This window comes from Lepisosteus platostomus, chromosome 6 (genome assembly GCF_059453375.1).
Source record: "Lepisosteus platostomus isolate fLepPlt1 chromosome 6, fLepPlt1.hap1, whole genome shotgun sequence".
NCBI classification, from domain to species: Eukaryota; Metazoa; Chordata; class Actinopteri; order Semionotiformes; family Lepisosteidae; genus Lepisosteus; species Lepisosteus platostomus.
In genome coordinates, this window is record NC_142616.1 from 24,623,268 (window position 1) to 24,636,992 (window position 13,725).

Sequence of the window (13,725 nt, forward strand, 5' to 3'; positions counted from 1 at the left end):
TGCACTACTTCTCCATTTTTGCAGCTATCTCTTGGATAAATGTTAGGATTACCTGCCAGATTGTGGCTCCTCTATACCGGTGTTGGCCACCACTGGGCTAAGGGTTTCAAAGGCCTGATTACTAAAGCATGATGAACCACATTTTACCTTTGCTGGTAAAATCATTTAGTGGGTCTTTAATAAGAAATTATTGCTCAAATGTTCTTTTAAGCACTTCAAGATTGAATCCTTTTGATTACTTCTGGCTTACGTTCTAGAAGAATTAAAAGAAAGTGTTATCACACTGACAGGTGAAATCCAGATTCATAAAGAACACCTGAACTCACACACGCAGATATACTGTACCTGTACATCTCCATTGAAAACAGTCAGCTACAGGCATGAGCAGATATTAATTCATGACACTTTCCATCAATAAAATTTAAATTAAGAATTAAACAGTTTAATAAGTGTTAATTTTATACTATTTTATACTGCCAGTGGTCCTGGGGCCCTTGTTAAGATCAATTCTCAAAAGTACCAGGATATATTGGCCAAAAATCTGGTTGCCTTTGTCAGGAGGCTGCACCTTGACCGAAGGTGGATTTATCATGACAATGATCCAAAACACTATTCAAAATCAACAAAGAAATGGTTGACAGAAAAGAACATCAGTGTTTTGCCATGGCCATCTCAGTCCCCTGACTTGAAACCTATTGAAAACCTGTGGTCTGAGCTGAAAAGGGCTGTCCATAAACACACACCTAAAAACCTCAAGGATCTGGAAAGGTTCTGCATGGTGGAATGGTCTAGGATCCCTCCCAATGTGTTCATCGACTTGATAACGCATTACGTACTACAAGGCTCCACCAAGTACTAAACACAGGAGTGCATATAATTGTGTTTCTTTTTTGTGGAAAATAATTCATAAATGTAATGTTTTTTTACTTGGTTGATTCCATTGAATCATTAATTCATGATAATTAATTCCTTATGTTAGTAATATATTTCAGTGCTTAATGAACTCTATTTGTTTTATACTTTTTTCCTTAATATTTATCAAGGGTTGTCAATAATTCCAGAGTCCCCTGTATGTTATAATAATGTATAATTTTAACATAATAATGTTTATTATGTTATATGTTATTGGATAGCACCAACATTGGCACAAGGGTAAAAAAATGAACACTGGCGGAAAATGTTTTTTTTTTACAAAGGAGAGGAAAATGCTTATCTAAGATACAAAATTTAGTATAGCACTGAAGAAAATTAGGATTTAAACAATTTATGGCATGTTAGGTTACACTGGTATCGATACTAATCTGGAGAGTTAATTTCTTAATTCAGTGACTTGCTTTTATTAAGAACATTATGAGTCCTCTTGCCTAGACTGTACTTCGTTTGAAAAATGTTGCTGTCAGTGCACTTTTCCAACACAGAACTTTGATATTGTTTATGATATAGAAAAAATAGGCCATGTGTAGCATGATTGAAAAGAGCAGTGTTATTGTTGGCTAAGAATTATAAATATGAGCTTGCAGAAGAAATGAGACTATTTCCTTGCATTTCTCAAGGGAAAAATGCAAACAGCCAAGTAAAGTTACATACAGTATGAATGTATAATTCATTTAATTGAAAAAAACGTTACATTTACAGTAATTTGCATGTAAAGCACTAATAAATACATGTAGTTAAAAGAATTTTTAAGATGGAATGAAAAGCTCACAAACTCTAAAGTTGTAAAATAGGAAATTAGTGACACAGATTACCAAAGAATGTTTCATACAAAGTATAGGACAAAAGTTCATGATTTGAAAATTCTTTGCAAAAAAACCCCATGTCGGTCTGAACTGGGGGGAGGGGTTCCCTGTTGAAAGCACTGGAAATGAAAGTCCCAATTCCCAGAAAAACTCCTCCAAACAGCAATGATTTTTACAGTTTGAAAGGATTATGATCCAGCATACTATTCGCAGACAATAAGAGGAACAGGAAACCTTCTTAAAATATGATTTGCTGCAACAGGCTTTTATATACACTGAAAAATATTTATTTTTATTACTATATGCAACCTTTCACTCAGATTCGATTTCTGAAGCACTTATATTGTCCCAGAAGGGGGCAGTAACTACTTAAAAGCCATGGCTCTTTGCCAATTTAATTGCATTTTACCATTTTTGATTCAAGTCACAAATTTTTAATTATATAGTTTTCTCGATCAACATTTTAAATCAGACATCAGTTATCGCAGCCTGGACAGATGAAATTCAGGAAAAACCCCCAAAAAGAGTAGGCTTGTATATTTATTTACCTTGTAATTAAGCAGCAGTCATGGATAATGTTGCCTTCAACAAAGACTCCATTTTCTTCTTCACTTTGGACTGGGTATCCATTGTGTTTCCACTGCACTGTGACAGTACTGTCAACATAAGTGGCTGTACATTGCAATGGCAATCTGTCCCCTTGGAAAACAACCTGTCTCTGAGAAGGGATCAGCTGAAATAATGGCAGCTCCAGGGGTCCAACTGGAAAAGAAGATGAAAAGATGGATTTTAGAGATCCACAGGTAGAAACCATTTCCTAGAAAGCAGGAAAGAATTAATTGCAATTATAAGCTAAAGCTTAATGTAATTTAAACTCCATGGTAAGTGAAACAATGTAAGTTTCAATTTGCAAGAAAAATCCATCTCTTCCAATACTGTTTGGATAGATATTATAATTTAGCAATACCACCACCACCAAGCAATCGTTCAATATTGGAAGTTTGTTATACTGTAGGTTGACCATCATCCAAGAAAAACTTAATCGGATGCCCAGTTCAGCAGGATTCCCATGTCTCTCAAGCATGGTGAGATAATGTAAATACATGTAAATCAATATATGTTTCCAGACAACTGTTTTATAGCAACTTTAGGTAAATTTAATACAATTTTAATCAGGCCAAATTAACTGTGGCACGTTTAACAGAACTGAAATGTTCAAGTTAGAAACATATGCCTGTATCAACTGCAGAAAGCACATATGCATATCAACAATTTGTCAAAGTAATGTTGTGTGCTGCAAAATTATGTTCTCAAATGATAAAGTTTCTCACTATGGTTTAGAAATAAAAGCATTAAATTCTGTGTTATTTCAAAGTGCTGTTTAACTTTTCCTGTCACTGGAAATTAAGCTAACAATAACTTTTTTGTGGAAAAAAAGCAAATTCTATGGTTGGGCTAACAGGAATACACTGTGTTCCACATTTTACAGTCAATGAACTCGCTGTGGGCAAGCCAGATACGTCTTTCTTTACACTACCACATTTCCTTAATATTTAAAGAGCCCAAGATGTTTATGTTTCCACTCACGACTCTGTACAGTGAAGCAATTGTGTGACAGCTGGAAATTACTGGCATATTCTTACAGTACCCCTAACACTCACATTTATTTGATCAGTGTTTGATTTCTGCACCTTCTTTTATGCCAGACAAGATGACCATTCCAGAATCAGTATTAGGAAAAACAAAAGAGGTTATTGACCTCATTTTAGCATAAAACATCTGGTATTTTATTTTTATTCTACCCCTATTTAACCATGGAGCTTTACTGAGAAATTGCTCAAGTGAGTCCTTGTCAAGAAGGCAGTAGTAACTCAATCACGCCACATATGTCAATACTAAAACAACATGAATAATGTGACAAGCAAATTTAAATACCCAACAGCATTACTTAAAAACAAAGTTATTTAAAGCACATACATTCATCAATACGATCATGAGAATAAAAACATCCAATGATGTCAGACAACCTAATCCATTTTAATCCAAAATAATACATCCTTTTATCTGAATTTGAAATAGGATTGGATGACAATTTGTGAACATTTGCTTCCTTTTATCCAGCCAGAACATTTTTATCATTTAAAGTTATTTCTTCTGTTGATCATTAGCTGTTTAAACAAAAAACATTTAAACACTCATTTAACGAACTGAAATGCCTATTAACACTGCAATATATAATACTTTAATAAACTGTACAGAAGACATGGATTTTAATGTACTGTAAGTTCAAGCTATGTTAAAAAAATTCTAAGATGTCATTAACAAATAGCCTTATTAAACTTATTACCTTAATTTGTGAAGACTACTGAATTAGTCTTATTTGAGCAGCAAATATCTTAAAGAAAATGAGACAGCCTGGTCATTAACAGATCTAACACTTGGCAAAGAATCTGCAGAAATTACTCACATTTCTCTGCTTTACCTATTCATTCAGTTCTAATGTCTCTAGAGCTGAAATGAGCAGAGTCCCTGTCCACTTTTCAACACAATTATTTGAAAATGTAGAATGTAGAAGGGGAATCGAATCACAAAACATGTCAGATGTATCCTTATATGTATGCTTAATTAACATCAGTCAAGACATATTTATTCCACTTCAAGATAGAAGATTCATCTTGATGAATCAGTACTGAGTTTTATGACTCAATATTAATTAACTACACATTTACAACAGTGCCAATAGAACCTCAAGCAATCAGGCATTTGTGAATGGATCATCACCCTGAGTGCATCCAGGATAAGACATCATTAGATTCATTACATAAGCACTTTTATCGCACTAAGTAACGGGTACAGTAACTGGTAACTGCACTCATAACAGGTTCTTGACAAAACGTAGAACATTTCTGTGAATATATACATACAGTACACTGCAATGTATGAAAGTTAATATTTTTTACATACAGAGATGTATTGCAACACTAAGTTTATTTTCTCTTAACCTCAGGAATTCACTAAATATTTTTTTGCTTTGTCAGACATTTTCAGGGACAGGTCTCAAGTGTCTTTTTTCTGGTCTTGTAACAAGATACATACAAGTTGCAATTTTATTGTTTATTTGAGTGGCACTGTGAATGTACAATAAATATACACTGCTGTGCAAAAGTTTTAGACACCTTCAATGCAAATAGGAGTTATAATATTTTTATCTTATGAGGTTAAACAATTTATTTAAAGCTTTCACCAGTGTCTGCATATCTTACAACAACAATCGACTAAACAGTTCATAACTAAGAGCTGTTGTATGATGGTCCATGATGGGTTTCATACAACAGTTTCTGACCTGCTGCAGGAGTAAAAATGTGCTTTTCTGGCAGTGTTTGTTGTTAATCAAACCCTTCGAGTCTCAATTCAACTGGGGCAGTGGTGCATAAGATGATTTTTAAAAAGGGTTTTTGAATACAAGGGTCAGACAATCACCATGGCTGAAGCAGGATCCTGCTTTTTGTCACATCATATTATTGTTCATCTGTCTCAGCATACCTAGCATGATGTTTGTAAGTTTGTCAGGTCTTTGAACACAAAGCTACAAAAGTGTGAAAACATTCTTTATAACCACCACAGCTAAAGCCGTTACAATCACTACAGACTTCTACTCCCTGGAAGTCTAATAAAATATATCTAAAATCTACTGTGAATGATGGAAACAGGTGGCTGATAAGTAGACATAATCATGCAATTCATGTTTTAAGAAATATCAAGTATTGTAATCCAATAGGGGATATGCTTTTGCAAATGCTTTACTTGGTATTTTTTCAACTATTTCCAGGTCAATCCCATAGGCATGGTGCAAGGCTAGAATTACTGAATCCTCTCAAGTGCACTGCGTCCAAATCCTTGCTGAGGTCTGGGCAGTTCGATATAATTAAAAACACACAAGAATGCTTCACTTGTGCTGACTAACGTATGTTTTTCATCCAAGATTTGGGTATGAAATATTGTCAGTAAATGCAGGAAGCCGAGAGTAAAGAATGACACTCTCAAACATCAGACCAAAATTCCCTACAGTTTCAAATAAAACAAAATGGAAATGGAAAATGCAGAACCATTTTTCTTTTGCTCAGGCAGTTATGCAGTCCGAGACATTTCACATAGTGAAAACATTTAAAAAAAAACAAAGTCTTAAGTTATAAAATAGCTTTCTTGGCCTTGATATTTTCTTTTTCACTTTATCTGGGAGGAGGTTATAGCTTTGAAATAAAACTCCAGGCTGTTTTCTGCTGAAATCTTCCATGGCTATTTTTCTATTAAGATGCTAAAAAACTGTTATACAGCAATTAAGAATACAGAAGTACAATTGTGTGGCTGAATCTTGAGGGGGTGGTAGCTCTTTCTATAGTAGGATAACCACACTATAATATTGCAAAATCAGAATTCAAAGAGCACAGAAATTTTGTGCATGATTTTTTAAAAGACTGCAGGGGTGTGCCTAACTACCCGCAATCATAGTCTGCAATGCTAGTGTATCAGGTCCCCAAGGCAGACTGTCTAACAGAGTCCTAGGCTGCGTCTTTACTCCACCATCACGGCATTAATATTCATGACCCTAACAAATGAGCTAGAACTGACCTTCACCATTCAGAGATCACCACTGGCTTTGATAACAAGCAGGCACAAAGGTTTAAGAAATACTTCAAAAAACAACAACAAACAGTATTTATAATTTTTGAATTATATTTTTTGCACTCGTGGATTTTTCTCTGAATTCCCAGCTTCACAGAGACATCAAAAACAGCAACCCTAACACATAATTTGCAAAAGCTAAATATTGCTATCAGATATGCTTTACTCTTTTACAGATACTGTACATGTAAAGAGATTTCTTGCTTTCCTTTATACCTTAATAGAGAGAACAAGTATCTCTGCCAAGACAACTGATAAGAGCAAATCTTATCCTCCTGAACCATATTATTAATACTAAATTGAAAGACTGGAGTCCTCCAAAGTTTATTTTAGCAACCTACTGTATATAAGGTGTAGCAAAGTTCTTCCTTGTTCTTAATTAAACATTGAATAATTATGTTATTAATTCTTAAGTATGTTAACATTTAGTTGTGTATTGGAGATATCTGTCAGAATAAGTAGCTGCATATACAGGCCACAATTTACAATAACTTGTGCATTTCCAAATGCTGGGGTCAAACATGCAGTAAAAAATAAAATAATGAAACCAGCCAAAACTGTCTTTACTTACCACATTTTAACTGGTGCTCTTTCAGATTCCGGAATTCTAGGCCATGTAAGGAACTTGGGTAAGAGCACCGGGTTTCATTTCCTATTCTGATAGAATTTGCTCTGGCCAAGAGTAAAAGCCATTTAAGGTTACAGTCACAGAAGAGTGATTCCGAACTGAAGTGCCTGTATAAAACAAAACATAATTGCTAGTTTTTTATATAGTGCCTTTCATAGTACATAATCTCAATCATGAATAATAGACATGGAAAGCAGCTTTGAAAGGACATATGTTTAAAACATTTACATATACAGTAAAGGTTTCCAAAAGATACAGTAATACCTTTTTTTCTGATTGTTTTTCAAAATGTTCAGAGTGCCGCAGAGTAGAACATGTATTAAATGTTAAACTTCTCTTAAATAAGAGAAAAAAATAGCACAATAAATTGATCCAATTAAAGGCATTAAACGCTGTAGTTTCACAGAGGTGGAGTTGTACACATGTGGAGCCTCGTCTTCAGATGAGTAACAAGGCCTGGATTATGAGCAGATCTCATATTAAGTGTTGCACTATATATTTGCAATAAACCCTTACAATAATCTGGTCTATTCAATCTCCAATGTGAAGGAGTGCCTGATGGTATGATTTTTAAAAGCTCTTTAAACTCCTTTATCCCATACAGGGAGCTGTAACCTACTGTATCTCGGTAAGGCACAAGGCAGGATACAACCTGAATGGGACACCAGTCCACTGGAGGGAAGACACACAGACATGCACACAATCACACCAGGGCCAAGTTTTCCAAGAAGCTAATTAACCTACCAGTATGACTTTGGACTGTAGGATGAAATCAGAGCTACAGGTCACCACAGGTAATCATATAAATGAGTTTAGAACTCTTGTAAGATGCTGAGAATACTTAGTCTGAGAAGTCTTGCAATTTCTTGACAAGGGTGTTATAAATGCATGTATTAAGTGAAGATCAGGAAGATAATTCAGAATCTAATCTGATACAAAATCTATGAATTGTGTAGATGGTTTCTCAAGAAGCCAATTAACCTACCAGTATGTCTTTGGACTGTGGCAGGTAACTGGAGCACCCAGAGGAAAGCACCCCAAACACAGGAGTATACTGTACAAACTCCACACAGATAGCACCCCATCTGGATTTGAACCCAGGGCCCCAGTGCTGCAAGGCAGCAATGCACCACTGTGCCACTCTTTCTTATGATTATGAAACAACTGTCTTATGAAAATATATAGTTTTTTTAGCCTGCCAGAGTCAGGTATTGTATAAACTTTATAAAAATATTTTTTTTAACTTGGTAACCAATATTATTGGTCCAACATCATACATAAAACAAGATTTACTTGTGCTTTGCAACATTTTTAACATAACATTTCTTTGATTTAAATACTATACTTTTAAATATAAAACCCAACATTCTGTTAGCCTGTTTATTGCTTCCCCAGATTATGAAGAAATTTAAAAATCAGTGCTCAGTGTTTTCAAATCTTTTTATTTTATTTTATGTGCACCTTTTACAATATATGTTAAAACTCCTAATTTGACATGATGCACAACTTTAATTATACCAGAATATAAATCATAGGTATAAATTAGGAAGAGCAGTACTTCCAATATACTGTACAGTATATCTTTGTGGTACATCACTAATCCCATATTATCTGTATAACTTTCTATTAAGAAGTTCTTAATACAAATACTGTACATGTATTTCTATAAATGCCTACTGCCTGCAATGTGAGAATTAATCTTTCACTAAGAACTCCTGTTCAAAAACCTCTAACTTTCCTGAATACATATTGACTATCCCCAAGAATCCTGTTGCCATAAAAATAATCCTCTAGCTAAATTCTAATCATCATTTCCACAACCTTACATCTATTAGAAATAAAACTTGTCTATAAAAACCTGATTTTGTCGCCCTCATTATGTAAGGGTGCAATGTTAGCATCTTCCTGTAAATCGGTCTTCCCCTGTCTCGAGTGTTGGAAGAATTTTGCTAGTGGCCTATGAATAACTTGGCCTTAGTCTCTTGTGTATGGCTTGTGCAGTGGGTGCTAAGGGAAGCTTTTTCATGCATTTGCGCAACATACACCAGTGGTTAAGGTTTGGAAAGTGATTTCCTATTATTTGACCATTGTTCTGAACAAGAATATCCCCTTATTTCTCCTAGTACTCCTGCTAAAAAGCAGCAGAAACCTATCAGGGTGGTTGGTCTCACTGTACCTAAAAAGAAGTTGGCAATCCTCCACTTCACTTCCCTGGCTTCACTGGTCTCCATATTACTCACACAACGGAAGGTGGGACATGGACTGCTGCTGCTTATGCACAATGTTACTACATGGACTTAGTACTTTTACTGTAGTGGTCTGACTTCATACTTCATTTTTGGGGTCTTAAAAACTCGAAGTGGGACAATGCTGATGGCGGGAGGAAATTTTGTACTGTTTCACTTGGTTTAAAAAAAAAATTCTTAAAAGTCTGTTCACTCATTTTCGGGAGTCCTTATTGCTATATTAGTGGTATAGAAGTTCAATATGAAGCAATGAGGACAGTGTTATGAGGTACTGCACCTGTAGTTTATGTTGTCCTTATCTGAATTCTCAAAATTAAATCTAGTTCTGGGGGGTTTTGCTGGCATTTGTGTCACAGTGGGCAGGCATCATAATGGGAGGGCTTAAGCACTTGTTTATGCTTTAGTCTATACTGTATGTATTTAAATAATAGAAATGCAATAGAGATGGATAAACAGTGATGGACATATCAGATAAACAAGATGTAGTCAAAACATGTCAATAAACGAGAGAGGATTAATGCTCTCCTTAATTACAATTATCTTCACAGTGATTCAACTAAGGAATCATGATTATTATTTGGAATTTCTAACTCCAAGAGACTAAGGTCTATGAGACCTCCCTACCACAATGCAGAGCACAACACTTTCTAAAACAACAAAAAAAAATACACATTCTACAATGGAGAGTTACTATAATTTGAAATTAGGGAACGGCAGCAGAGACAGCCTTAATGTGGAAATGCAGTAAACCACGTAAATGTACCGTTTGCATTACACTTGTTTGCAGAGAGGGATGAACGACACAGCCAGAATGAAGACAGAATAAAGAGGAGCTGCACCAATCTTGCTGACATCACTGCAAACAGACAGCAAGTCACCAGAGTCATGGTGCTTCTTGCCACTTAACCCAGCATGACTCTGGCACTTGCATGTCACCCCCAGGGGAACTGCATTCACAACTAGCTAACAACGAGTTACTATTTTAAAGTAATTTGTTATGATCCAACCAATCTGAATATAAGAAATACAAAAAAAACAGGCTTATATACAGTATCGTTCAAATATACGGATGAAAACTTAACCTCTCATATTTATATACTTACAAGACTTTGAGAGACACAAGATGAGAAAAAAGCCCCTCTGGGAGAGATGAGAAAATATTTCCTGATAGATTTCTGTAATTATATGGAGGAGATGCATTCATTGAATAAGCAGTTAAGTAATTTAAGCAGAAACATTAAAGGATATGAGTGAAATATATAAATAGAGTACAGAATACTTAAAAGACAGGTTTGGAATTCTAAAGACAGTAGAAAAAGCAGAATAGTAAGGCCCTAATTAAATCAGCATTTCAACTAACTTGCCAAATGTAAATTGCAATCCCTTCTATTGGGTACAAAGAAGACGCCGGCAGCAACCAACCCAATGTCATCAAGTACTGGGGTAGTAGTTTGCCACTAGAGTGTCAAAATTTTGATTGAATCTGAGCCGAAGTCTAATTTAAATTTTAAAAAAATCAAAGGAGTAACAAATTCTGAGATATGAATGTAGAAAACACTGGTACCTTTAAAGGTGTTATTTTATGTTTTGGAAGACAATTTCAAAGAGTTCACCTACAGATGCAGAAGTATTTCAAGCATTAACTTGAACTCTCTATCAGTCTGTCTTTTCTCTCTTAGAATGTCATCTACAGTAACCAGCTACCACAGGTGCACATATTTGTACTCACAATTCACACACATACAAATCTTTCTGCATATATGTAAGTCACCCTAGATAAGGCATCTGATAAATAACAATAATATTCAAATACAAATACAACAAACTTCTGAAATGCCTTCTCAGATTCTTCTTTGACTGATTTCAGATAGGAGTGACATTTAGGTCATTATGTTGAATGTCTAACATCCCCATTGTCATAATTTTTGAAAATGTACAGCAATGAATTTTACAGTCAGGTTTGTTTTAACAACTGAATACTGCTATAGTAATTCAGCATGTTGCTAAAAATGGAAAATGAACAGTATGGGTAAGAACACTCCAATATTTATTGGCAGAGGAAAACAAAAATATCTGGCAGACACTAAGCAACCAAAGTTGGTTTAAATTATATATATTACCACATTTTTTTATATGGTTACACTGAAAAAATAAATATATACTTACAATTTTGATAGATTACTGAGGTCTACAAACATTTCAGCAGATAGGCAGCCAATCCTGTTGTTGGAGAGATCCCTAAAGTAACAAAAATACCTTTACTATTATTTATTTAGAATTATAACGACCTATATAATATTCTTCTTATGCAAGTTAGTCATCTGATGTTTAGTGAAAACTAGGGTGTATATTTTTAAAATACACTTGAAAATTAATATATTTTAAATCTACAAGTATTTTTTTATATTAAGTTTTCAAATTTTAAAGGCAATTAAAAAAAATGTTGTGTTCTGCTTTAAAACAAGGGCATAATAAAAAGCACAGTGCATTATAAGCATGACAATTTTATGAGCTGCAATAAAACACTGTTACACAAAGTAAGCCTCCAAATTCTGTATCACAACACCTCAAAGATATATTTTTGATGGTTCAGCTGCAACTTATTGTTATAATTTATAATTTGTGAAAACAGTTTGCAACATTATTCTTTGCATGATTGAAAATGTTTCAACAAAGCTAAAGATGTAGTTCAGATTAATCCAATAAGCATCTTAATCTACAGAGAATGCAAGAAAATTAATAGTTCAGTAACAAAGTTTTTAATTATTCTTTAATATTCTTTTTGTGCAGGCTTGAAATGGCAGGTTAAGGATGACATCCCACAGCAGACGATGGTTGCATGGTTTATTTAGAAGGATTTACCAGATATAAGATTAATGATAACCTCTTGCACCTCTGGGCAATGGCTCTTTTGAAATCACAATAGGTGTGCCTTGTTCATTTGCTCAATGTTTTTGTTACTTTCTTAAATTGCCTTTTGGAATCACAGTCAAGCTTTGTTCACCCCGGCTGTTTTAATTAAAGCTCTGTTTTCCCAAAGCCTTGGTAAGAGTGCAAACAAACTGTTCGACGTAATCACCAGTCTGGGACCTTTCAATTGACCTCAAGGCAGATTCAATTCCCACCGCCATTCCAAATCAAAACCATTATAATTAAATCACTTCCAGGAACATTTTAAAGTGTGAAACTGCATTTAAGGCTGGTTTAATGTGTCAGAGCAATTTCACTTTCATACAACAGTAGCATTTGCACTTTGATGTCACATCTGCAGACAACACCCACATTCCAAAATGTTCAAGAAATTCCTTTTAGATACCCTTTCTTAATCCTGTATATTAAAATAAACATCATGTAATATGAAACCAAGAGAACTGATGCTTGGTGATCAAGATTTAAATTACAAGGGAACTAAAGTTAATTTCAAAAGAGAGGGATTTTTAACAAGAGCTCTCTTTGTAGACCTGCTGGTACAAGAGGAAACTGGCTGTAAAACTGCAGATTAAGAATGAACACTAAAAAGCAGAGGGTAAATTTCAGTTTATTTTAGCAGACAGCGGGATTTAAAATGCTGAAATGTTCAAGCTGATCAAGTAACAAGACAGATTTTCGTGATGTAATAAACCTGGGTGTTTTCCAGCAGTTAATTCTGACTGTTAGATCTTTTATTTTTGTACACTGTAGTTCAAACTGCTCTGAAACCTGTTACACGAATATAATATGTTCTGAACATTATTTGAGTAAGATCACACAAAACTATTTCATACTTGACCTTCCAGCCTTATGATGCTATGAAAAAACAAGGATTTGCCAAGGTAAAAAAGGACAGATTCATGTCAGGATTGAGAGGAAATGCATTTATAGTAAGGATTTAATGAGGGTAAATTTCCTATGGCATTCTGTATGTGTCAGACTCTGATGAAGAACTCTACTGTCCTATGCAGTTACAATTACAGTAGCACTTACAGCCTCTTCAGTTCTGAAAGTCCACGGAAAGCCCCAGGCTCAATGATACTAATTAAATTATTCTTCAAATCTCTGAAAAAGAAAAAGAGAAATATTACTTGCAGTGTCATGATGTATTATATATTGTAATATTAACAAAAGCAGAGTAATGCATTTCAGACATCACTGCTAGCAAATCATTGATACTGCTCATAATTTACATCTCCTGTAGAGAATCTAATGACCTTATGTCCAATTACAGAGATCACCTCTTCAAAGAATATTAATTTACCCTTAAATGTCAATAATTTAAAAGATGTAGAAATGTTAAACATTGTTTGCAGTTGTAGAACAGATCTAAAGAAGTGAGCTGGACACATATCATATGACTTTTTTTAAATCTAACCCTGCAGCAGATTGGGATACAGGTCATAAACATCATGATAAAAAATGGTGTGCGCAAATACACTGAATTAACTCCAGTGGA

General features: G+C 34.6%; 1 protein-coding gene across 3 annotated transcripts in view; it reads right to left on the minus strand.

Annotated features, from left to right (window-relative positions):
* Positions 1-13,725, minus strand: part of adgra1b (adhesion G protein-coupled receptor A1b) — a 130,680-nt gene that overhangs the window by 81,879 nt on the left and 35,076 nt on the right. For all 3 annotated transcript variants that reach the window (XM_088635009.1, XM_088635007.1, XM_088635008.1), the window contains exons 3-7: positions 13,260-13,331; positions 11,463-11,534; positions 10,400-10,471; positions 6,994-7,157; positions 2,288-2,501 (exon numbers count right to left, since the gene is read on the minus strand). In XM_088635009.1, the coding sequence (XP_088491135.1) occupies positions 2,288-2,501; positions 6,994-7,157; positions 10,400-10,471; positions 11,463-11,534; positions 13,260-13,331 (594 nt within the window). The remainder of the gene's footprint in view (positions 1-2,287; positions 2,502-6,993; positions 7,158-10,399; positions 10,472-11,462; positions 11,535-13,259; positions 13,332-13,725) is intronic.